This window comes from Cervus elaphus, chromosome 9, assembly GCF_910594005.1.
Source record: "Cervus elaphus chromosome 9, mCerEla1.1, whole genome shotgun sequence".
In the NCBI taxonomy this organism is placed as follows: Eukaryota; Metazoa; Chordata; class Mammalia; order Artiodactyla; family Cervidae; genus Cervus; species Cervus elaphus.
The window spans coordinates 41,480,097-41,506,525 of NC_057823.1; the positions used below are offsets into that span (position 1 = coordinate 41,480,097).

The 26,429-nt window shown below is 37.9% G+C and overlaps 1 protein-coding gene across 3 annotated transcripts in view; it reads right to left on the bottom strand.

Annotated features, from left to right (window-relative positions):
• LOC122699965 (olfactory receptor 7A17-like) overlaps positions 1–17,088 on the bottom strand; it is a 33,921-nt gene extending 16,833 nt beyond the window's left edge. Inside the window, exons 1-2 of one of the 3 annotated variants that reach the window (XM_043912464.1) lie at positions 16,917–17,088; positions 2,569–5,044 (exon numbers count right to left, since the gene is read on the bottom strand). In XM_043912464.1, coding sequence (XP_043768399.1) covers positions 4,021–5,031 — 1,011 coding nt within the window. In that variant the 5' untranslated portion in view covers positions 5,032–5,044; positions 16,917–17,088 and the 3' untranslated portion in view covers positions 2,569–4,020. Of the gene's footprint in view, positions 1–2,568; positions 5,048–16,916 lie in introns of those variants that run through there. The other 2 variants (XM_043912463.1, XM_043912465.1) reach the window with 2 other exon arrangements.
• Between the last annotated feature and the right edge of the window lie 9,341 nt (positions 17,089–26,429).

Below are 26,429 nucleotides of genomic sequence, written 5' to 3' on the forward strand. Positions count from 1 at the left end.
TTAGGTATTTATATATAAGATGATATCATCTTCAATCAGAGACAACTTTATTCCTTCCTTTTGGTTTCAGATAGCTTTTAATTCTTTTTCTTGTCTGGTTGGCCTAGCTAGGACTTGTAGTGCTATGCTGAAGTGGAGTGGTGGGAGTAGTAACCTTGTTTTATTCTTCATCTTAGAGAGAGAATTTTTAACCTTTTGCTGTTGAGTGTGATGTTAACTATGACTTGTCATATATGGTCTTTGTTATTTTGAGGTATAAATCGTCTATATAAAATTTATTGAGAGTTTGTTTCATGACAGAAAGCTAAATTTGCCAGTTTTTTTCCTGCATCTATTAAGCTTATCATGTTTGTTTTATCTTTTAGCTTTTATTTTGCCTCTTAGTTGTTTCAGTGTGTGTATCTTTTTTTTTATAATGTATGTATCTTTATTAATTAGGGATATTAGCTTGTCATTTTTTCTCCCTGTAGTATCTTTATCTGGCTTTGGTATAAGGGTAATTCTGGCCTTGTAAAATAAATTTGGGAGTGTTTCCTCCACTTAAATCATTTAGTAGAACTTGAGAATTGGTGTTAATTGTTCTTTAAATTTTTCGTAGAATTCACCAGTGAAGTCATTGGGTCCTTAATTTTGTTGTTGTTGAGAAGTTTAGGTCACTGATTCATTTTCCTTACTCTTTATTTGTTGGTTCAGATATTTCATTTCTTCACAATTTAGTCTGCATACAAAGCACTTCTACAGCAAACCTACCAAAGATACTGTGTGGGCTCTCTGGTGGTGTCCAAAGGTGAAGGTGCTTCTGGAGTCCTTGAGAGGGCAGGCTTGGAGCTTGAATAAGTGGTTGGCCTGGTTCTTGGTTCCCTGGGGTCTGGTACAGTGTCTGAACCACAAGGAGCAAGGTCTGGATCTTGGAATCACTGAGGTGGTCTTGGCACCTGAGTCTGTGGTGATGAACATACCATATAGTTCTGTGTGACTGGGCATGGATTCTTGGTACAGGTTGTGTCATCCAGGTGCCAGGGACTCATGTGAAGGGTTTGACATCTTAGAAGGTAGAGGCTGGCCTTGTCCTGGTGAAGGCAAGCTCTTTAGTTCAAGGGAGTTTGCCTAAGGCTAGGGAGCTATATGCTGTGTTGGTGCCATGCCAAGACTGAAAGTTAGATCTCAGGGGCAAGGCTACTTGGTTGGGCCACAAGCCTGTGTCTTTAGGAGCCTGCATGGACTGTGTCTGCAGGAGCCTGTGTGGATACTGAGACCATGTGCTCCAGCTGGGTGTTGGGGTGAGCCGGGAACTTGTGAGTGCAGTGATTTGTCTGAGATCTAGACTTTGGGGAGGTAGCCTGGCACTAGGATGTGCCTGAAATGAGTCTGAGGTGAATTCAGGTGCTCACTTCACTCTTCTTTTCCCACTTGGAGGTTTCTCTCTCCATACTGAGATGCCTAGACTTGAGGTATGTGTGACAGCAGTAACGTGACATTGTCCTTCCTTCCTACCTTATTCAATGCATCTTTTAAAAATTATCTTGCTTCATCAAAGTGCTGTAATGTCTCACTTGGAATCCCTTGCTCCTGTGAAGGTATTTTGGTGGATGGATAGTTCTTTTTATTTGATGTTTCTTAGAGGGGACAGACATGGAAATTTCTATACTGCCATCTTATTAATCCCTCTACTTCCTCTATTGCTTGTGCATTTTTAATATATTCAATTTATTACCTGTTATAGTCCCAATAAAATAGTTAAAAAAAGAAAATCTCTAATGATGCATGACTCAGGGTCAGACCTAGAGTACAGGTAGCTGAGTCACCCTGAATAAATGTGAGAGATATGTCTTCTAACTGGGAAGAAAGGAAAGCATTATAATGACTAGGAGCAGTGGAATAAATTAAGGCAATTTACATTTGATAAACTCATTTTCTTCTGTAAACTATATTAACCTAGATATAGAAAAGACCCTGATGCTGGGAAAGATTGAAGACAGGAGAAGGGGATGACAGAGGATGAGATGGTTGAATGGTATCACTGACTGAATGGACATGAGTTTGAGCAAGCTCCAGGAGTTTGTGGGCTTCCCTGATAGCTCAGTTGGTAAAGAATCTGCTTGCAATGCAGGAGACTTGGGTTAGATTCCTGGGTTGGGAAGATCCCCTGGAGAAGGGATAGGCTACCCACACGAGTATTCTTGGGCTTCCCTGGTGGCTCAGCTGGTAAAGAATCCGCCTGCAATGAGGGAGACCAGGGTTTGATGCCTGGGTTGGGAAGAACCCCTGGAGAAGGGAAAGGCTACCCACTCCAATATTCTGGTCTGGAGAATTCCATGAACTGCATAGTCCATGGGGTTGCAAAGAGTCAGACACGACTGAACGACTTTCACTTTCACTTCACTTTTACTTCTGGGAGTTTGTAATGGACAGGGAAGCCTAGTGTTCTGCAGTCCATGGGGTTGAAAGAGTCAGACATGACTGAATGACTGAACTGAACTGAGGAATGAATGAACTGTTCACAATTTAGTTTAAAATACAAAAGCACTACAGCCAACTACTGGATCATAGATGAACCTTAGAAACATATAGAGAGACTGACAGCTAATTACAGACTCATGAGAAACCTAGTAGAACTTGAAACAACTCCAAAACATACCATCTCATTTGATAATAAATGCATTATATTTTACCATTTTATTGTAGGGTAACTGGTTATGAAGCCTGCTGGCAAATGTAATAATCAAAGTGAATGATACTGAGGGCAAAGCTAATAATCTACTGCTTCTTATTTTTCACCATTTTTTTTTCACACATGTTCTGAGATTTGAAGAAAGCATTTCTGATTACTCTCTTATCCAAGTTGTTTTTTCCCACACAAATATATTAAAAAGTGACTTCATTGATGTTCCTTTCCTAATATTCAGGAAAGTTTGCAAGGACATATGTGTTTGTGTACAAAAATTGCCAAACCTGAATCTTAGGTCTAAGCAGGAAGTCATGTTCTTATGAATCAGTTTTGATCTTGCAAATTGAAGAAATTCATTTGTATATGAGAGATATATAGTGGATGATGTCCATTCACTGCTCTTTTTGTTTATGACAACATTTAGAATTGATGAGATGTTTCATTAAGACCAATGGGAAAAGTCATAGTTATAGGCTCACCTTGAGTTTTCAAGTAGGAAGAGTAAGATAATTCAATAATAAAACATAAAGCAGATTAATCAATCCTTCATTTCAGTGAGTAGGTCCCTCTTTATACATTGACACTAGTATTCCAGACTGCAATGAGTAGATGCACAGCTTGAAAACAAATGTCATAAATAATAATACAAAGTATATTTTAAAAGTTACTTTGTTATATTCAAGATCATTTCTGACTCTAAGGTGATATTAAGTAAATTTGTGTTTAAATCAATTTGTGTTGCAATTTGTGTTTCTGTGTAGACTACACTGGCAGACGTGTACGCAATAATCAGCTTTGCCAGTGACTATGGTAGGTAATGTGGACATAGAGGCTGATAAGAAGACAAAATCCTAATTAGGAAAATAAACCCAATGACCTGTTGTAAAACACACTTGTATTTTAAAGTCTACAATATCAGGAATACCAGTTAAGGATCTGATATACAAGGAATGTTGGACACAGAAGTGAAAAGCTATGATCTCAGATTTTTCTCTCCTATAATCTTACAAAGATGGCTTAGCTTCCATGTTTGTCATGTTTTTCCTTTGGAGTGATATCTGATGATTCCTTTTTTAGTAAAACTAAAGACACATTACATGGGGTGATATTAGTCATTTGATAAGACATTGTTCTTAGTAAATCCAAGTAGTTGCATGAGTAAATGGGAATATGGGAACGTCCAATTTTTAATATCAAAGTTTGGGAATATTTTAGAAAAAAAGAGGGGAAAGCTGTTGAATATCTGAGAGAGAAGGTAGCTTAATAAAATGACTAACTAAATTACATAGAATAGCTGAAAAAATGAAAATTCCAGAAAATTAATAAGAGGAAGATCTACTTTCACAATCTGGTTAAAGAATCACAACTACTGACTGAAGCTTTGATCCCTTAAGCCATGGGCACCTCTCCAGACCCAGAATAATTGGCCTTTTAAGACTTTCCATCACAAAGAATCTCTTCATAGCCCCCTTTATGTCTTTGTTCCTCAGACTATAGATGAAGGGGTTCAGCATGGGTGTGACTGCAGTGTACATCACGGAGGCTGTTGTACTTGACTGTGAGCCGTGGGTAGCAGCAGAGCTAAGGTACACTCCTAGGCTTGTACAAAAAAATAAGGAGACAATTAAGAGGTGAGATGCACATGTAGTAAATGCTTTATACTTCCCTTGAGATGATGAGATTTTATGTATAGAGGAAACTATCTTAGAGTAAGAGTAAATGATACCAGCCAGGGGACCACCACCCCACAGGACACTTGCAAAATACATCACCATGTTATTAAGAAATGTGTCAGAACAGGCAAGTTGGATCATTTGACTGAGGTCACAAAAAAAGTTGGGGACTTTCACATCTGTGCAAAAGGAAAGCCTCAACAACATTAAACTTTGTAACAAGGAATTCAATATACACACTATCCAGGACATCACAACCAGCAGTACACAGAGCCGGGGGTTCATAATGACTGTGTAATACAGGGGGTGGCAGATGGCCACAAACCGGTCATAGGCCATTACAGTCAAGAGAAAGATGTCCAATACTGCAGAGAGTATGAAAAAATAAATTTGTGTGATGCAACCTTCATAGGTTATAACTTTGCTCTGAGTTTTGATGTTCCACAGCATCTTTGGGATGGTGGTGGAGGTGAAGCAGATGTCTACAAAAGACAGATTGGAGAGGAAGAAGTACATGGGGGTGTGGAGGTGGGAGTCTGAGCTGACAAGCAGGATGATGAGCAGGTTTCCAAACACAGTGATCAGGTACATGGAGAGGAAAAGCCCAAATATGAGGGGCTGCAGTTCTGGTTCCTCTGAAAATCCCAGAAGGAGAAATTCTGAAATTTGTGTATCATTACGTGGTTCCATGTGGTTGAAGCAACTTCTAGGAAAGAAGGAAACAATATTACTAATATTCACACAAACTTGTATTACATAAATTACTTGTATCTATACAAAAAAAGATCTTCATGAACCAGATAACCATGATGGTGTGCCAGACATTCTGGAATGCAAAGTCAAGTGGGCTTTAGGAAGCATCACTACGAATAAAGCTAGTGGATGTGATGGAATTCTAGTTGAGATATTTCAAATCCTAAAAGATAATGCTGTGAAAGTGCTGCAGTCAATATGCCAGCAAACTTGGAAAACTCAGCAGTGGCCACAGGACTGGAAGAGGTCAGTTTTCATTCCAATCCCAAAGAAAGTCAATCCCAAAGAATGTCCAAACTACCACAAAATTGCTCTCATCTCACATGCTAGTAAAGTAATGCTCAAAATTCTCCAAGCCAGGCTTCAACAGTACGTGAACCATGAACTTCCAGATATTCAAGCTGGATTTAGAAAGGGCAGAGGAACCAGAGATCAAGTTGCCAACATCTGTTAGATCATAGAAAAAGTAAGAGAATTACAGAAAAACATCTATTTCTGCTTTATTGACTACTCCAAAGCCTTTGACTGTGGATCACAGAAAACTGTGGAAAATTCTGAAAGAGATGGGAATACCAGACCACCTGACCTGCCTCCTGAGAAATCTGTATGCAGGCCAAGAAGCAACAGTTAGAACTGGACATGGAACAACAGACTGGTTCCAAATTGGGAAAGGAGTATGTCAAGGCTGTATATTGTCACCCTGCTTATTTAACTTCTATGCAGAGTACATCATGAGAAACGCTGGGCTGGAGGAAGCACAAGCTGGAATCAAGATTGCCAGGAGAAATATCAATAACCTCAGATAGGCAGATGAAACCACCCTTATGGCAGAAAGGGAAGAAGAACTAAAGAGCCTCTTGATGAAAGTGAAAGAGGTGAGTGAAAAAGTTGGTTTAAAGTTCAACATTCAGAAAACTAAGATCATGGTATCTGGTCCCATCACTTCATGGCAAATCGATGGGGAAACAGTGGAAACAGTGTCAGACTTTATTTTTCTGGGCTCCAAAATCACTGCAGATGGTGATTGCAGCCATGAAATTAAAAGACGCTTATATGCAGAGTACATCATGTGAAATGTCAGGCTGGAAGAGGCACAAGCTAGAATCAAGATTGCTGGGAGAAATATCAATAACCTCAGATATGCAGATGACACCACCCTCATGGCAGAAAGTGAAGAGGAACTAAAGCCTCTTGATGAAAGTGAAAGAGGAGAGTGGGAAAAGTTGGTCTAAAACCCAATATTCAAAACTAAGATCATAGCATCCGGTCCCATCACTTCATGGCAAATAGGTGGGGAAACAATGGAAACAGTGACAAACTTTTTTGGCGGGGGGCTCCAAAATCACTGCAGATGGTGACTGCAACCATGAAATTAAAAGACACTTGCTCCCTGAAAGAAAAGTTATGACCAACCTAGACATCATGTTAAAAAGCAGAGACATTACTTTGCCAACAAAGGTCCATCTAGTCAAAGCTATGATTCTTTCAATAGTCATGTATGGATTTGAGAATTGGACTATAAAGAAAGCTGAGCACCAAAGAATTGATGCTTTTGAACTGTGGTGTTGGGGAAGACTCTTGAGAGTCCCTTGGACTGCAAGGAGATCCTACCAGTCCATCCTAAAGGAAATCAGTCCTGAATATTCATTGGAAGGACTGATGCTGAAGCTGAAACTCTGATACTTTGGCCACATCATGTGAAGAGCTGACTCATTAGAAAAGACTCTGATGTTGGGAAAGATTGAAGGCCGGAGAAGAAGGGGCCAACAGAGGATGAGACGGTTGGATGGTATTACCAACTCAATGGACATGAGTTTGAGTAAGCTCCAGGAGTTGGTAATGGACAGGGAGGCCTGGCGTGCTGCAGCCTATGGGGTCACTAAGTGTCAGACACAACTGAGCAACTGAACTGACTGACTGACAGTATTCCATACACAATTAAAATGTTACAGTTGTTTTGTAGTCAAGAAAATTGTTTTAATATTTTGCATATGGATCTGCTTTTTTTATTGCATTTTCTCTGCCACCTTGGACATTGACTTTGCGTTCCTCCATTTCACCCCTAAGAGGTCATGTATTCTGTAGTTTTAATGAGAAATTATTCGTGCATTTCAGGGATGTAAACTGAGATCTGACCATGTTTAACTTATTGTCTAGGCAATAGCTTAGTGTGCTGAAAGGCAAAAATCCCTACATTTCAATGATGGAGAAAAATGGACAAAAATTTTTTAAACAAATGATAAAGTTGTGTGTGTGCTCAGTTCTGTCTGACTGTTTGCAACCGCGTGGACTGTAGCCCACCAGGCTCCTCTGTCCTTGGAATTCTCCAGGCAAGAATACTGGAGTGGGTTGCCATGCCCTTCTTCAAGGGATTTTCCCTACTCAGGAATTGAACCTAGGTCTCCTACATTGCAGGCAGATTCTTTACTATTTGAGCTACCTGGGACGCCTGAGCCACCTGGTAGTGGTAAGCAAATAAGAAAAGTATGTACCATTTCAGATGGGATAGGTGTTATGAAGAAAGGGAAAGCACGTGAACATGAGTGAGTGAATAGTACAGTTAATTTTTATGGGTATTTATGCAAGACCTGAAAACAAGATGATATTTGAAAAGTGACTTCAAGTAAGGGAGGGAGGGAGATGAAAATTTATGTGTGTGTGTGTCTGTGTGTGCTTGGCAGAGGGAATGCCTAGGACTCAAATAAATAAAATCAGAAATAAGAGATATTATAACTGATACCAGAGAAATACAAAGAATTATAAAAGACCTTTATGAACAATTATATGTGAACGAACTGGACAATCTAGAGAAAAGCAGATAAATTTTTAGAAAAATATAATTTACCAAAACTAAATCATTATGAAAGGAAAAATCTGAAGAGATCAGTTACTCCTAAGGAGATTGAATCAGTGAGAAATAGGTCAATTACTAATGAGATTGAATCAGTGAGAAATAATCTCCCAACAAAAAATTTTCTCAGGAAAAGATGGCTTTACTGGTGAATTCTATCACATATTAAAAAGAATTAATATGAATCTTCACAAAGTATTCAAAAATAGGTGAGGAAAAAACTCTTCTAAACTTACTTGATGAAGCCAACTTTTCCTAATACCAAAACCAGACAAGTGATCCACAAGAAAAGAAAATTACAGACCAATATCCCTGATGAAGATAGATGCAAAAAAACTCAATATAATATTATCAAACTTAATTCAAGAACACATAAAAAGGACCATATATCATAATCAAATGGGACTTATTCCAAGGATGCAAGCATGTTTCAATATCTGTGACTCAATCAATGTGATAAACTATATTAATAAAGTGAAGATTAAAAATCATTATGTTCATATCAATTGATGCAGAAAGAGCATTTGACAAAATTCAACATCCTTTATTATAAAAACTCTTAACAAATTGGGTAAAGAAAGAACAAACCTCAACATAATACAGGCCATATATCATAATCCCACAGCTAATGCCATATTCAATGAAGAAAAACAGAAAGCTTTTCTTTTATGATGATCAAGAACAAGAAAAGCAAGGGTGTCTACTCTCACCACTTAAAAAATTCATGGTAAGAACTGTTCATTTTTTCTAGTTTCATTGAAAAATAATTGACATGCATCACTGAATAAGTTTAAGGTGCACAACATGAAGATTTAGTTTACATGTATTGGGAACTGGGATTTCCCTTGTAGTTCAGTGGTAAAAAATCCACCTGCCAATAACTTCTCATATCTGGAAGTTTGTGTCTTTTGACAACCTTTTCATTTTCCCCAGCCTCAACCCTCTACTTCTGATATCCAAAAGTCTATTTTCTTTTTCTATGTTTTTTTCAATTTTTTACATTTCCATGTATGAGTAATATCATACAGTATTTGTCTTCTCTGTTTGAATTCTTTCACTTAGTATAATAACTTTGTGGTCCAGTCATGCTGACATAAATCATCAAATTTCTTAGTTTTTTCTGACTAAGTGGTATTCCACTGTATACATGCATCTCAAACTCTTTATCTATTCATCCATCCATAGACACTCAGGTTGTTTTCCATGTCTTGGCTATTGTGAATAATGTTGCCATGAACATAAGGGTGCAGATTTATTTTAGGAGAGTGTTTTTGTTTCCTTAGATATTTTCCCAGGATTAGAGCTGCTGGATCATATATTATTTCTACTTTTAATATTTTGAGGGTCCTCCACACTGTTTGCCACAGTATCGTGCTTGTTAGAATTTACAGTCTCACTAAAGGTGCACAAGGGTTCCCTTTAACCCACGCACAAGCTCACATTTTTAAACTATACTTTCTTGAAGATGACCATTCAAAACAATGTGAGGTGCTATCTCTGAGTTTTAATTTCCCTAATAACTAGTGATGTTGAACATTTTTTCATGTACTTTTTGGAGTTTCATATATCTTCCTTGGAAAAATGTCTAATCAAGTCCTTTGCCCATTTTAAAATTGAGTTTTGTTTTGCTAAAACACAGAATTTTTTGTTTTTTGACATCACTTAAAAGGCAAAAAACAAAAAAAAGTACTTTTGTTTACAGTTTCTTATTAAGAACAGATTAAAAAATCCAACAAAACTTGCTCTTCCAACAGAGAAAATAAAATTCTAATATTGCATCAGTTTACTTTTGATATTAAACCTTATGATTATCAACATTTTAAAACTAAGTATACTTTAATCTTAGTCAATTTGAAAAAGCATACACTTTCCCCCAAGATTTCCTTTCCAAATTCCTCTATAATTTTGTCCTGGTTTTCCTTTTTCCCATTCTCAAATAACCAGTTTTACTTCATGACAAATTTTTGTCCTATTTTTCCATCAAAAATGTATCTCCATTCCTCATAACATTTAAAAATTAAATTTATTTATTCATTTTAAAATGAAACAAAGATGAATATTTTTAGTGATAAAAGGTAAAATTCACAAAGAAAATAGACATCATAAACCATTAGACACCTAACAACAAAGAAACAAAGATAAATAAAGCAAAAATTAGAAGAAATGCAAGGGAAAAGAAAAAAATATATAATCATAGTGAGACATATTCACATTTCTCTGAGAATATTTTATCAAGTACAGAAAAATAAGAACAGGAGCATCTTGAATGATGTCATTAATAATTTAAATACAAAAGATTTTTATTTCTATTTATCTTGTATCCTATACAAATATTTTTAAAATTTTGTGTCTCATACATTGTTATTAGATGCCCACAGGATGTTTAGAAAAACTGGCAAAAAGACAAACGTTACTTAATTTCAAAAAGTAGAGGGTTTTTTTTGTGTGTGTGTGTGACTTGGTTATATATATACACATATATTATTTTTGAAATTGTTTTCCATTATAGGGTATTACAAGGTATGGACTATAGTTCCCTGTGCTATACAGTAAACCTTTGTTGTTTATTGTATATTTTTTTAAATTAGAAATCTAGCATTCTATTCATACTAAGTCAAACAAGTGGAATAAAAATGTCATAAATATTTTAGTTAGGCAAAAATTCATATGTTTTCTAAAAAATGTATATTATATGTATTATATATATATGTATATAAAACCTTTTCTATTATGCTTGATAGTCTTGAGAAAGAACCTAAAAATATAAAAACAAAGAGATGGAGAAATTGGAAAACATAAATTAAATGGGAGCACTGAATATGAAATAGAAAAAGGGAAACAAACTAGATAAAAGTAAAAGATCCTCATATAGTCCAGCTATTTTTAAACATGACTGCTAATTAGCAATATATATGGAGATATGGAGAAAAAAAGCAATACCCTGGGAATTTGTATTTTTCAAAAACTTCCAAGATATTTCTGATATACATATGGATTTTAAAAAGTGATTACAGGTTTTTCTATTAAATGGTAGCTTTGGTGATAAAGAATTCTGTTATTTTTCTGTTGACCAATCACGATACAATGATATTAAATGAATAATAGTTACACAATCATAATAAAGAAAGATGCTCCTCAGTTTTCACAATCAATAGCCTCACAAAAAATAAAAGATAATTACAGTTGCAAGCCATAATAGGAACATGATTAACCTAACAACATAAAACAATATAAAATAATTACATACAATTTGGGGAGTCAAGCAGAGTGATGAGGTAAGTGGAAGTGCATAAATGCACGTTTTCATCTGCTCAGCCGGTCTATATCTTTTGGTTGATTTGACCCAATTACCATTTAAGGTAATTATCAATATGTATGATCCTATTACCATTTTCTTAATTGTTTTGGTTTATTTCTGTAGGTAGGTCTTTTCCTCCTCTTGTTTCCTGCCCAGAGAAGTTCTTTTAGTATTTGTTGTAAAGTTGGTTTGCTGGTACAGAATTCTCTTAGCTTTTGCTCTTCTGCAAACTTTTGATTTCTCCATGAAATCTGAAGGAGAGTCTTGCTGTGTAGAGTATTCTTGGTTGTAGTTTCTTCCCTTTCATCACTTTAAATATATCATGCCATTCCCTTCTGGCTTGTAGAGTTTCTGTTGAGAAATGCTCTGATAGCCTGATGGACGTTCCCTTGTATGTTATTTGTCATTTTTCCCTTGTGTTTTTAATATTTTATCTGTCTTTAATTTTGTCCAGTTTGATTACAATGTGTCTCAGGTTGTTCCTCCTTGGGTTTATCCTTCCTGGGACTCTCTGCGCTTCCTGGACTTGGTAGACTCTTTCATTTCCCGTGTTCAGGAAGTTTTCAGCTACTATCTCTTCAAATATTTTCTCAGGTCCTTTCTTTCTGTCATCTCCTCTGAGAAACTGACAATGTGAATGTCGGTGCATTTAATGTTGTCCCCAAAATCTCTTAGGCTGTCTTTATTTCTTTTCATTCTTTTTTCTATATTCTGTTCTGAGGCAGTGATTTCCACCATTCTGTACTCCATGTCATTGATCCATTCTTCTGACTCAGTTATTCTGCTATTGATTCCTTCTAGTGTATTATTCATCTCTGTTTGTTTGTTCTTTAGTTCTTCTAGGTCTTTGGTAAACATTTCTTGCATCTTCTCAATATTTGCCTCCATTCTTTTTCTGATATCTTGAATCATCTTCATTATCATTATTCTGAATTCTTTTACTGGAAGGTTGCCTATCTCCACTTCATTTAGTTGTTTTTCTGGGGTTTTATCTTTTCCCTTCATCTGGGACATAACTTTCTGCAATGTGGTTTTTGTTTTAATTGCTGTGGGACTGTGCTTCTTCTTGCTTCTTCTGTCTGCCCTCTGATAGAGGAGGTTAAGAAGCTTGTGTAAGTTTCCTGATGGGAGGGACTGGTGGTGGGAAAGACTGGGTCTTGCTCTGGTGGGCAGGGCCTTGTTCAGTAAAACTTACATCCAATCATCTGCTGATGGGTGGGTTGTACACCCTCCCTGGTTCTTTTTTGACCTGGGGTTACCCAGTCCTCAGGTCTATGGGCTCTATGGTTTACACCAGCGGGGCCTTCCCAGACTTCTGCTGCCCGTGCCCGCATCCCTGCGGTAAGCCCCTGCTGAACCACACCTCCACAGGAGACCCTCCAACCCCAGCAGATAGTTTTGGTTCAGTCTCCTGTGGAGTCACTGCTCCTTTCCTCTAAGTCTTGCTGCATGCAAGGTTTTATTTGTGCCCTCCAAGACTGGAGTCTCTGTTTCCCCCAGTCCTGTGAAAGTCATGTAATCAAATCCCACTGGCCTTCAAGGTCAGATTCCCTGGGAAGTCCCAGTCCCTTTGTTGGATCCCGAGGCTGGAAGCCTGACATGTGGTTCAGAATCTTCACAACAGTGGGAGAACTTCTTTGGTACTATTGTTCTCCAGTATACCTGGTGGGTATGGAATTTGATTTTATCATGATTGTGCCCCTCCTACCATCTCACTATGGTTTCTTCTTTGTCCTTGGATGTGGGGTATCTTTTTTGGTAGGTCCCAGCATCCTCCTGTTGATGGTTGTTCAACAGCTAGTTGTGATTTTGGTGCTCTTGAAGGAGGAGATGAGCACATGTCCTTCTACTCCACCATCTTGAACTGGAAGCCCAAGTTATTATTTTTTATCTATTGGGTTATATGAGTTCTTTATGCATTTTTATACTAACCCCTTATATTTAAGTTTTATAATTTTTCAAACCTATATATTGTCTTTTCTTTTGCTGTTTTTATTCAAAATAGTATTTGAAGTTCCAACCAAAGAAATAGTGCAAGGAATAGATAAAATGCCTTTAAATTGGAAAGAAGACATAAAATTGTAATCATTTATAGATGAAATAACTTTATGTTTATAAAATTCTAGGTGCCACCAAAAACTGTTAAACATAAATGAATTCAACAAAATGCAGAAGAGAAAATCAGTTGCAAACCTGCTGCATTTCTATACATTGATCACAAACTATCAAAATAGAAATTAAGAAATAATCCCTTTTACAGTTGCATCAAAAAAAAAAAAACCACCTAAGAATAAATTTAACTGGGGAGGCATAATACCTGTACTCCGAAAAGTGTAAGACATTGATGAAAGAAATTGAAGAAGACACAAATAAATGGAAAGACATACCCTGCTTATAATTGAAATAATGAATATTATTAAAATGTTTGTTACCCAAAACAACCTTCTGATTTAATACAATTCTCATCAATGGATGAATGAATAAAGAAGCTATGCCTTTTTAATTTGGCCATAAAAAGTAATGAAATATTGCTTTTTGTGATAGCATGGATGGACCTTGACTGTTTTATGTTAAATGAAAAGGTCAGACAGAGAAAGACAGACACTGCATAATATCATTTACATGTGGAATCTTAAAATAACAACAAAATCCCAGACCAAACAAACAGAAAACATAATGATAGAAACAGAAAAAATATTGGTGGTCTCCAGAGAAGATTGAGGAGCAAAATGGGTAAGGGAGTTAAAAAGTGCAAACTTCCAGCTGTATAAAATAGTCCATTGGGATGTAATGAACAGCAAAGTTTATCATAGTGGTGTATCTCAAATTCATGTTTACTTTTTGGAACTCTCTGGATGTTTTTTGGCTATTTCTAATCTGTAGTTGGATGAATCCACAGATGTAGAACCCAAAGATACAGAGAGCCAAATGTACTAACATAGGAGTACAGAATACATCAGAGGAATGTTTTCCACATTCTAACATTGAGACCCATTAGGGTTTCAGACTCTGGTTTCTAAGAATTCAATAGAATGGAGTAAAAAACTCAGGGAGCATTATACATAGTAAGTGAAAGTGTTAGTTACTCAGTTGTGTCCAACTTTTTGTAACCCCATGAACTGCAGCCCACTAGGCTCCTCTGTCCGAGGAATTCTCCAGGCAAGAACACTGGAGTCGGTTGCCATTTCCTTCTCCAGGGGAGCTTCCCTTCCGCGGGATTCAACCTGGTTTCCTGCATTGCAGGCAGACTCTTTACCAACTGAGCTATCAGGGAAGACATAGTAAAACTCCATGCAAAATTGTTTCATGGTGCATTGTTCAGTTGTGTGTGAGTGTTCATGTATGTGCTTGTGTTTTATTCTTCAATGTTTTTGTGAACGTGCATCCTGGATCATGGGCTTTCCAGGTGGTGCTCACTTGGGAAGCCCAGTGGTAAAGAACCCGCCTTCCAATACAGGAGATGTAAGAGACATTGGTTTGATCCCTGGGTTGGGAAGATTCCCTGGAGAAGGGCATGGCAACCCACCCCAGTATTCTTGCCTGGAGAATCCCATGGATAGAGGAGCCTGGTGGGCTAGGGTCCATAGGTCGCAAAGAGTCAGACATGACTGAAGTGACTTAGCACACACGCATTCTGGATCACAATATAAAGGCATGGATTTGATACATAGTCAAAAACGTCTAGAACCCCCTGCAGTAAAGGCAAGAATAGCTTGAAAGGGAAGTCCTGCTAATGAGGAGGAAGCCGCATGAATGAAAAGCCTGATGGAGGAGCCTGGTTGCAGAAAGAACAGGTAGCCGTGTGGGTACTGAAATCACCTCACTCTCAAGAAACAACAGTCTGAACTTTTATTGCTTTAGTTGCCTCACCATGGGATCTGCCTCATTCTCCTGATCTAACTGTGATTCCTGTATCTATCCATGCTTATTTGACCACAGATTTTTAAAAGTATTGTGCAATAGCAGATGTGCTGACCCTTCTTTCATTTTTCCTTGTGACATTATTTTCTGTGTTATTACTGAACTTTGGCTTTGATCTCTTGCTATTTCTGATGTGTAAACTCTAGATCTGGTTCTGTTCCTTGTCCAACATGCAGAGGCCTCTCTACATCATGCACCTCCTACACAGGCCATGAAAATCTATCTTTTTAAACATGATTTATCTCTGAGGAAAGTCTATCACATTCATTCATTTAGATTATTGTAATAGGCCTTTTCCATTATGATTTAAGATCCAAATGAGCAGGGACTTCATATTTTGTTCCATTTTGTGTTTTTGAAGTGTGTGCATTTATACAGAAAAAATATTAAAGAAATAAAAATCCATAAAATAAAAACAATTGCAAGGAAAATACAACCAGGAAAAGACTAGTGGTTTCACACAATTGTATTAAATGATATTTAATAAAAATCTTAAGACTGACTTATGGAATAAGATGTATAAAATAAAATTTTAATCACATCATATGGGTCTCTAGTTAAAGATTATAATGGCAAAGACCTGCAAATAAGAAATATATATATAAAGGTACAATTTTTGAAAAGCAGAAGAAACAGTATCTAAAGTTATACTTCCTATCAGTGAAAAGATAAGCAATTCCAATATGCTTATGAAAAAAAAGCAGTAGTTATCTGAATGCAAAAGAATGTCTTCCACAAGAGGGGAGAAGATGATTGCTATCATGAAAACATCTAATCACAAAAGTCAAAAAGCTACTAATATGGAAAAACCGATGTGAAATAAGAATGTAACATATATAGAGGTTGTTATTACAACAGAGGATATAGAAAAAGTTTCCCTGTATGAAATGTAATAAGGGAGAATATGACATGATTGACTAATAGAGCTAATTAAACAAAATATATATATTTTCACACATTACCCCAATACACATGTGTATATATATAAGAATTGATGTCAAACAGCAAAGTTAGTGGAAAATGTTTTTTTTCTTTAGATGTGGAATAAAAAACAGTATTTAAAAACTCAGACCTTTGTATATAAACTGGGCAAATGTCTTTAACATTCCATTTGCAATAGAGAATGTAAATATGTAGTAACAATCCCTTCTCCAAAATGCAGACTTGCTAGTAATGAAATTACTGCAAAGGAAAAGTATTTAATATTCCTCCTCAGACTTATTAAATACGTCTTTTCATATGAATACACAGCATGAGAGAAGATACTCTGAAATAGATTCTCATAAACTGCTGTTGCAGTAATATCTACCTCTTTTGGTCTGGATCTTTTAAGTGAATACAGAACATGCTTAAATGTTTCCCATGTTTCCCAACTTAGAAACTAAAAAATAATAGTCATAATTTGCTGCATAGTCTTCTACATATATTACACTTGCCTCCTTCTCTGAACAGTAGAACTCATATATGTTTTAATTTTACTGGAACTATTTTATCTCACTTATTTACAATGTCATCGAATTGGACCTCTGTTCCCATCACTTGTCAGCTTGCATTGTAGAGTCAAACAGACACATCCTTATTAACAAATTAAATAAATCAATTATATATGATTAGTTAATCATGAATACAAAAACAGTAATATCTCATCTCTGGGCTAGGCTGATTAGGCTTTCATTTGACTTTAGATAAAAGTTCTCAAGTTTCCTTTTCTCTGAATCTTTTATGGAGCACTTCTTGTGTTCTCAGACTTACCTAGATGGGGTTTCTGAGAGGCAGATTGCTTGTGAAAGTTGAATTAATTCTTGGATTGTTGATGATGAAGACCGAAGCTCTGTCACCAGACAAGACTGCAGAGTATTAAAGCACCGAATCCTGATCCAGACTTAGGAAACAAATATCATGTCTTCTCCAGCTTAGGGATGCAAACACTAAGGGAAAGCAACAAAGGAGACATTAATAACTCTCCTTGCCTGCTTATTAAGCACATTTTCTTCCAGTTACTACAACTTCTAAGTACCTGTTTTCCCTCTGGGCCTCTAGAAAAAAACCAAAAGGCAACTTTTTCCAAATGATTCTCTGATCCCAAGAGGTCAGGTTAGAGGTCAAGTGAATCCAGTTTTTATTACTGCTTGTCTTTGTTTTTCAGATCTAACTATGAACACCTTATCTCAATCCTTAATTAGTATTTTCTCCAAAGAATGAGACTAAAGAACCTATCAGGACTAAGTCTCTTAGATCTGTTAAAGACTAATTAGTGGTTGGTACACAACCTTTTTAGCTTCAGAAAATTATTCTTCCCTTTTCAACAAGAGGGAGAACTGTGTTCATCTGATATTTAACCTTGGCATCACATTCAATGGCTTCCTAACACATTTGTTCAAAAAACTAGGGATTTCATACCAAATCACAAGTTAAGAGCCATCATTTAGTCACTCACTATAAGATATTCCTTAATTATAAAAATATATGCAGACCTTTCAATGCTATTTAACCTGAGAGTTGTGTCTTACAGGCATTGCCTGACATAACTTTTAGAAAAGTTTATCCTATATGTCCCACATTGCAATAATGTGTTTAAGGGAATTTAATGATCCACCTAAAGGTTCAAACTGAGTAAGGAAATGGCCTTAATTGGAATTCTGTCTGGATACTTCCATTTTTCAAGCTGTAGGCCGTGTGTACGTGCTAAGTTGCATCAGTTGTGTCCAACTCTTTGCGACCCTATGGACTTTAGCCCCCAGGCTCCTCTCTCCCTAAGATTCTTCAAGCAAGACTATTGGAGTGAGTTGCCATGCTCGTCTCCAGGGGATCTTCCTGACTTAGGGATTGAACTCACGTTTTTTTTTTTTGTCTCCTGCATTGGCAGGCAGGTTCTTTACCACTAGCATCACCTGGGAAGCCCAAACTGCAGGCCAATGTTCTCAATCAGAGATTATATTGCCCCTGGGGATATTCATCAGTGTTTGAAGGAATGCTGCTGAACCCCAACAATACCTAATACAAATAACTATCTAGTCCCAACTGTCAACATGAGAAGGTGAGAAAACCAGAATTTGTTCAATTTCAACATGCATAGGTAACACCCATGGTTGTAGTTGCAATGCAGGTTCTGAATCATCAGGACCTGGAAGGCCCACTTATTCTGAAAATCAAAAGAATTTCCTGGGTGATGTTGATGATACAGGTTTTAACCTGTGGACCCCTTTTTGAGTAGCAAGGCTGTGGACCTGTGCAAGTCAGATGGAGGTAGTTTTAGATCTTCTAGTGAAAATTCAGGTTTGCATATCATTTTTAATTCATTCATTTCTAAGAATTTTATAACTTCATTATTCAACCAGACAAGGACACCACAAAAAAGGAAATGACAGATAAATTGTACCAATGAAAATAAATGCAAAAATCCTCAACAAAATACTACTGAAACAAATTCAACAACATGTTAAAAGAATTGTACATCATGACCAACTGAGATTTACCCCAGAGATACAAGGATGGTTAAATATCCACGGAAGGAAAAATGTGATACTTCTAGTTAACAAAGGGAAGAATAAAAATCATAGGATCATCTGAATAGATGCAGAAAAACTTTTGAAAAACTAAACATTTATAATGAAAATGCTCAACAAAGTAGGTATAAGACACCTCACATAATGAAAGCCATATATGATGAAACCATAGCCAACATTATATTCAATGTTAAAAACTGAAACTGTGTACCCTGGACAGGGATGTGAGTCCATCAGAAAGGATGGTGGCTGGTAGCTGGAGCTTGGTGATTGGAGTGCAAACATAGGGCTAGAACTACTGCTGACTGTGAGGAGACAGCCCAGGGGAATGGGAGGGAGGAAGTCCATGGCCGTGAGTGCCTTTGGAGGAAAGCCATGCAGCTTTGGAAGCAGGGTGCTACTGTTGTGTCATGCACAGGGTGTGGAGCTTTTGGGTGTTTATTTGTTTTGTTTTCTTTGCTTTATTCCTTATATGGAATTCGACTCTGGTCTTATTTTCTTTTTATTTTTCTTTTAATTGGTTCACTAATTGTTTAGTTTCCTTTTCTTGCCAGGTCACTCTCTTGGACTTGGTTTCCTTTGGTCTGTTTTGGTTTTGTTTGTATTTGTGTATGTGTATATTCCTTTGTTTTTGTTTCTATTTCTCTGATTTTGCTTTTACCATTTGTCTAGGTTCGTTTCTTATTTCTTATTTTTGTTGTTGTTGTTTGTTTCTTTTGTGGGGTGGGGGGAGGGAGTGTTTTTTGCTTCAACCCCCTTTATTGCCATAAAAAACAGCTTGTGGGATCTTGGTTCCCTGACCAGAAGTCAGACATGAGCCTCTGGGGTGGGAGTGCTGAGTCCAGGATATTAGATCACCTAGGACTTCTGATACTAGGGAGTATTAATCAGTGACAAATCCCATGAAGTCCTCAGCCTGAATCCAAGTTCTAGCACCACCCAACTGCCTGAAACACCCAGCACTGGATGCCTCAGTCAAACAACAAGCAAAACAAGAACACGCAACCAATCATCAGCAAAAGGCTACCCACAGACCTACTTCACCCTGTGTAACAGTATCTAGGCTCACCCACCTCATTAGAACTGACTCAAATGTGTTCCTTTATATGGCTGAGTAATATTCTATTGTGTGTATACATATATGTATATATACACACATATGTATCCATATATATATTACAACTTCTTTATATTCATCTGTCAATGGATATGGATATCTAGGTTTCTTCCAGGACCTGGCTATTGTAAATAGTGCTGAAACGAAAAGTGTCTTTTTGAATTATGGTTTTGTCAGGGTATGTGCCCAGAAGAGGTATTGCTGGATCATATGGTAGCTTTGCTGGACAGTGGATTTGATTATAGAACTTCCACAGTACTGGGGGAAACAGAGACTCTTAGAAGGCACAAACAAAACCTTGTGTGTACCAGGACCCAGGGGAAAGGAGTAGTCACCCCACAAGAGACTGAGCAAGACTACCTGTGAGTGTTTCAGGGTCTCCTACAGAAGCATGGGATGGCATTGGCCGCCTTGGGGACAGGGGCATTGCCAGCAGCAGCCCTGGGAGATGATTGTTGGCATAAGTCCTTTTGGAGGTCGCCAGTAGCCCTACCATAGAGCCTGTAGACTCCAGGATTGGATTGCCTCAGGACAAACAACTAACAGGAAAGAAGCACAGTCCCACCAGTCAGCAGATAATTGGATAAAAGATTTACTGAGCATGGCCCTGCCCACCAGAGCAAGACTCAGTTTTTCCCACAACCAATCCTTCCTATCAGGAAGCCTGCACAGGAAGCTCTTATCCTCATCCATCAGAGGGCAGACAGAAGAAGCAAGTCCTATAATTCCACAGCCTCCAGAATAAAAAGCACAATCACAGAAAGTTAACCAAAATGATCACATGGGTCACAGCCTTGTGTAACTCAATGAAGCTATGAACCATTCCATGCAGGGTGAACCAAGACAGATGGGTCATGGTGGAGAGTTCTGGCAAAATGTGGCCCACTACAGAAGGGAATGGAAAATCACTTTAGTACCGCCCCAAGAACACCATGAATAGAATGAAAAAAGCAAAACAATATGACACTGGAAGGTTAGCCACCCAGGTCAGTAGGTATCCAATATGGTACTGGGGAGGGGCAGAGAATTAGTCCCAGAAAAAATAAACAGCCTGGATCAGAGTAGAAAAAAACACTCAGTTGTGGATGTGTCTAGTGGTAAAAGTAAAGTTCGATGTTGTAAAGAACAATATTGCATAGGAACCTGGCATGTTAGGTTCATGTATCAAGGTAAATTGGACTTGGTCAAGCAAGAGACAGCAAGAGTAAATATTAATATATTTTAGGAATCAGTGAACTAAAATGTATGGGAAAGGGCAAATTTAATTCAGATGTCATTATATCTACTACTGTGGGCAAGAATCCCTTAGAAGAAATGGAGTAGCCCTCATAGACAACAAAAGAGTCTGAAATGCACTACTTGGGTACAGCTTCAAAAATGTCATCATGATCTCAGTTCATTTCCAAGGCAAACCATTCCAAATCACAGTAATCCAAGCCTATGTTCCAACCATTAATCCAGAAGAAACTGAAGTTGAATGGTTCTATGAAGACCTGCAAGACCTTTTAGAACTAACACCAAAAAAAAAAAAAAAAAAGACATTATTTTCATCATAGGAGATTGGAATGCAAAAGTAGGAAGTCAAGAAATACCTGGAGCATCAGACAAGTTTGGCCTGGAGTACAAAATGAAGCAGGGGAATGGTTATCAGAGTTTTGTTGAGAGAACACACTGGTCATAGCAAACACCATTTTCTAACAACACGAGAGACAATTCTACACATGGTCATCTCCAGATGGTCAATACCGAAATCACAGTGATTCTACTCTTTGCAGCAGAAGATGAAGTGCTATACAGTCAGCATAAACAAGATCTGGAGCTGACTCTGGCTCAGATCATGAGATCCTTGTTGCAAAATTCAGGCTTAAATGGAAGAAAGTAGGGAAAACCACTAGGCCATTCAGGTATGACCTAAACCAAATCTCTTATGACTATACAGTGAAGGAGACAAACCAATTCAAGGGATTAAATCTGATAGAGTGCCTGAAGAGCTATGGATGGTGGTTCATAACATTGTATGGGAGGCGGTGACCAAAACCATCCCCAAGAAAAATAAATACAAGAAGGCAAACTGGTTGTCTGAGGAGGCCTTACAAATAGCTGAGAAAAAAAGAGAAGCAAAAGGCAAAGGAGAAAGGGAAAGATGTACTCCAATGGGTATAGAGTTCTAGAGAATAGCAAGGAGAGATAAGAAAGTCTTCTTAAGTAAACAATGCAAAGAAGTAAAGGAGAACAATAAAAGGGGAAAGACTAGAGATCTCTTTAAGAAAATTAGAGATACCAAGGGAACTTTCACACAAAGATGGGCACCATAAAGGACAGAAACAGTAAGGACCTAACAGAAACAGGAGAGATTAAGAAGTGGTGGCAAGAATACACAGAACTATATAAAAAAGGTCCAGGTAACTATGATGGTGTGGTCACTCACCTTGAGCCAGACATCCAGGAGTGTGAGGGCCTTAGGAAGAATTACGAGGAAATCTTACTATGAACAAAACTAGTGGAGGTGATAGAATTCCAGTTGAGCTATTGAAAAATCCTAAATGTTGATGCTGTTAAAGTGCTGCACCCAATATGCCAGAAAATTTGGGAAATTTAGCAGTGGCCACAGAACTGGAAAAGTCAGTTTTCATTCCAATCTCAAAGAAAGGCAATGCCAAAGAATGTTCAAACTACCATACAACTGTGCTCATTTCACATCCTAGCAAAGCAATGCTCAAATTCTTTCAAGCTAGGTTTTCAAAGTAGATGAACTGAAAACTTCCAGATGTACAAGCTGGATTTAGAAAATGCAGAGGAACCAAGGATCAAATTGCCAACATCTGTTGGATAGTAGAATAAGCAAGAGAAAGATAAAAAACATCTACTTCTGCTTCATTAACTAAGCTAAAATCTTTGACTGTGTGGAACACAACAAATTGTGGAAAATTCTTAAGGAGATGGGAATACTAGACCATTTTTCTCATCTCCTGAGAAACCTTGTATGCAAGTCAAAAAGCAATAGTTAGAAATGGATGTGAAACAGTGAACTGGTTCCAAATTGGGTAAGGAGTATGTCAAGGCTGTATATTGTCTACCTGCTCTTTAAACTGACATGAAGGGTACATCCTGCAAAATGTCAGGCTGGGTAACTCACAAGATGGAATCAAGGTTGCTGGGAGAAATATCAAAACCTCAGATATGCAGATGGTACCACTCTAATGGCAGAAAGCAAGGAGGAATAAAGAGCCTATTGATGAGGGTGAAAGATATGAGTAAAAAAAAACTGGCTTAAAATTCAACATTCAAAAAATTAAGATCATGACATCTGGCTCCATCACTTCATGGAAAATTTGTAGGGAAAAAGTGGAAACAGTGATAGATTTTATTTTGTGTGGCTCCAAAGTCACTGTAGATGGTGACTGCAGCCACAAAATTAAGACTCTTCCTCCTTGAAGGAAAAGTTATGATGAACCTAGAAAGCATATTAAACATTTGTCAGGGACATCACTTTTCTGACAAAGGTCCGTATAGTCAAAGCTATGATTTTTCCAGTAGTCATGTAAGGATATGGGAGTTGTACCATAAAGAAGGCTGAGCACTGAAGAATTGATGCTTTTGAATTGTGGTGCTGGAGAATACTCCTGAGAGTCCCTTGGACGGCAAGGAGATCAAACCAGTCATCCTAAAGGAAATCAGCTGTAAATATCCGTTTGAAAGACTGATGCTGAAGCTGAAGCTCCAATACTTTGACTACCTGAAGTGAAGAGTCAACTCACTGGAAAAGACCCTGATACTGGGAAAGATTGAAGGCAAAATGAGAAAGGGGTGGCAGAGATTGAGATGATTAGATAACATCACCAACTCAGCGGAAAAGAATTTGAGCATACCCTCGGAGAAAGTGAAGCACAAGGAAGCCTGCCATGCTTGTCTGAAAACTTCCCAGTCTGAAGTAGGAAAGGAAGAGAGTCTCAAACAAGTTGTGTGTGTATTACTATCAATTTAATTTATATTATTTTCTCACTAAATGGAATATTCAATGAAGAAAGACAAATGTGAACTCTAATGCTATATGCTAATAAATATTCACTCATGGCTTAGCCTTGAGAAGGTATATGAATATATATATTTTTAATTATTAAAATTCAGAAAACAACTTTTTTGGAATTTTTTCAAATAAATTCAATCAAATACAAGTATGCAGTTACATAATATTTTTGTAGTAGATTGCAATATTTTGACCTTAAGATTTAGTATTCTTTTTTCCTCTGTATTCCATTCTAATTCTATCATTACAATAAGCTTTTTCATATATAAAATTATAAAACACTTGAAAACTGGGGGCAACAGGCAGAAATGAATTGTCCAGTACCAGGGAAACAGGAATCCCAGACTGTTGGTCCCATCAGATGTTGGAACAATCAGTAAACAATTGCCTATAGGCTTCCAAGAATAGACAAGATGGAAATACCAAAGATCAACTTAAAAACCCCTGCACAATAAGGAAGAAAGGACATCCCACAAATGCCACACATTCTCACCCAACATAAACTGCAGCTTCCTCCCTTGGCTTCCAAAGACTACATATTAGAGTGTCCTGAGCAAAGAATATTCCTAGTCTCCCACAAAAGTCTCAACAGGCAACCCAACAGGTTCTCCAACGTAAGAGTCAAACAGATGCCCAGAAAACCTCCTCCTTTCTCATTTTTACAAAATAAGAGTTAATAGAAGCAACAGCAAGCAGAACTTTCAAGATAAATGAGGATGAGGCCCAGGATGCAAGTGTATCAAGCCCTTCTCTACAGAAGAGATGACTGACCCTTTGGTAACTCCTTTATCAAAAAAGCTGCTAAACCCCAGCTGGTAACTCTTCAACCTCCTCTTGCAATATGGATATGTCTGTCCTCAATTTAAGTGAGTAGATAAAGCCCCATCAAGCCAATTGTTCCCTGCCCTGTAAAATGTTGAGGACCCCAGGCTCAGAATAAGGAAGACAACAGCAGTCTTGACAAGTCAGCAGATGCTTCAAGCTCCCATTCCCCAGGAAGTCGCTGGAGCTCAGGAAATGAACCCTCCCCCAGCATTTCCTGCCTCAGCAAACCCTTCTGATCTGCTGCATTTTCAGATATCCCTAAGAACATCTTCTGCTCAAATAGGCATTTGTGGAAAAGGAAGGTTGGAGCCAGAAACAAGGTGGAGAAGGGTAGAGAGGGGAGATGAGCAAAATAAAGGGGGAAAGGAGACCTTCTAAGTTGTGGCAATCCTAGCCATGAATTCTGGATGCCCTAAACAGCTACAACCACACTTTTACCAACTGAAGGAAAAAAACAACAAACCATTGACAAAATGGGCAAATGCCAAGAACAAAAGGTTCATAGGAAATAAACACTTTTCTTAATATAAGAGAATTTCCAAATCCATTTCTGAGAAGAAAAATATGAAGTAAAACATAGAGATTCCTTTTTCATGTAGCGTATTGGAAACTTTTTTAAAGTTTAATGTAATAGCCACAATGTTGGCAATGTATATTCTGATACAGCAATGAAAGGAAGTGAATTTGAACAACCACTGCTCACATACAAGCACTTGACTAGACAGAGAAACCCTGGACCATCCAGGTTTGAACACCTTGCTGTGTCCACACTGATGTCCACCAGCAGGGACTGAACCATGTGGGGTTAGGGAGCGGATGTAGCATCCGACTTTCACTAAGCCTGTGGGATTCAAAACGTGCGGAAGGCCATTGAGAATGACAGTGACCAATGATGTGGGAGTCTGGGAAAATTCCTCCATCATCTCAAACCAAGGCATGAATGCAAAATGGATGCCTGCACAGGGTCATTTGCGCCTTCCAACACCAACACAAGGCTCTGTTATTTCAGGTTCTTAGCTGTGTGTAATAGAGGGTTGTTGTTGTTTTTTTAAAATCTCTCCTGTAGCATTTAGGAGGACAGGAAATTGAGCTCAGAGCCCCACTGAGGTAGATTCTATTAGCTGTTGCTCGATTTCAAGTTTCTTGTTTCTACGTCCAGATTCAGAGTCTGTATGAGTATATCTGATTCCAGAAGTGTAGTGGGGAGGCTGCAAATGGAAGCATCTGCTATTTTCAGGGAAGATTGTGTTATTTCTTCCCAAGACCATTAAGTGGGGAAACTCCTAAAACATAAGATAGAGGCTCAGCAGCTGAGAAACTGAAAGGGTGGATGATAGGTTCTAGAGGGCCCTGCATACTTTAACTTATACAAAGAGGAAGCACTGGAGACCATGCATGCCACCTGCCCTGGGATTTCCACTCTAATGTGCTGTGCTTAGTCGCTCAGTTGTGTCTGACTCTTTGTGAACCCAGGCTCCTCTGTCTGTGGGGATTCTCCAGGCAAGAACACTGGAATGGGTTGCCGTGCCCTCCTCCAGGGGATCTCCCAACTCAGGGATTGAATTCAGGTCTCCTGCATTGCAGGCAGATGTTTTACAATCTGAGCCACCAGGGAAGCCCTTCTACTCTAATAATTTATTTTATAGTTGTTGATGCCACAAAGCATGTTAGACTTGGCAGTCAGCTAGATGACCACAGGGAGTTGCCGTCTAGGTGAACGCAGACGCCAGCTTTAAGGACCCCTAGTAGGTGTTTTGTCAAGGATCCCACTGAGAAGAGTTGGCATTTTA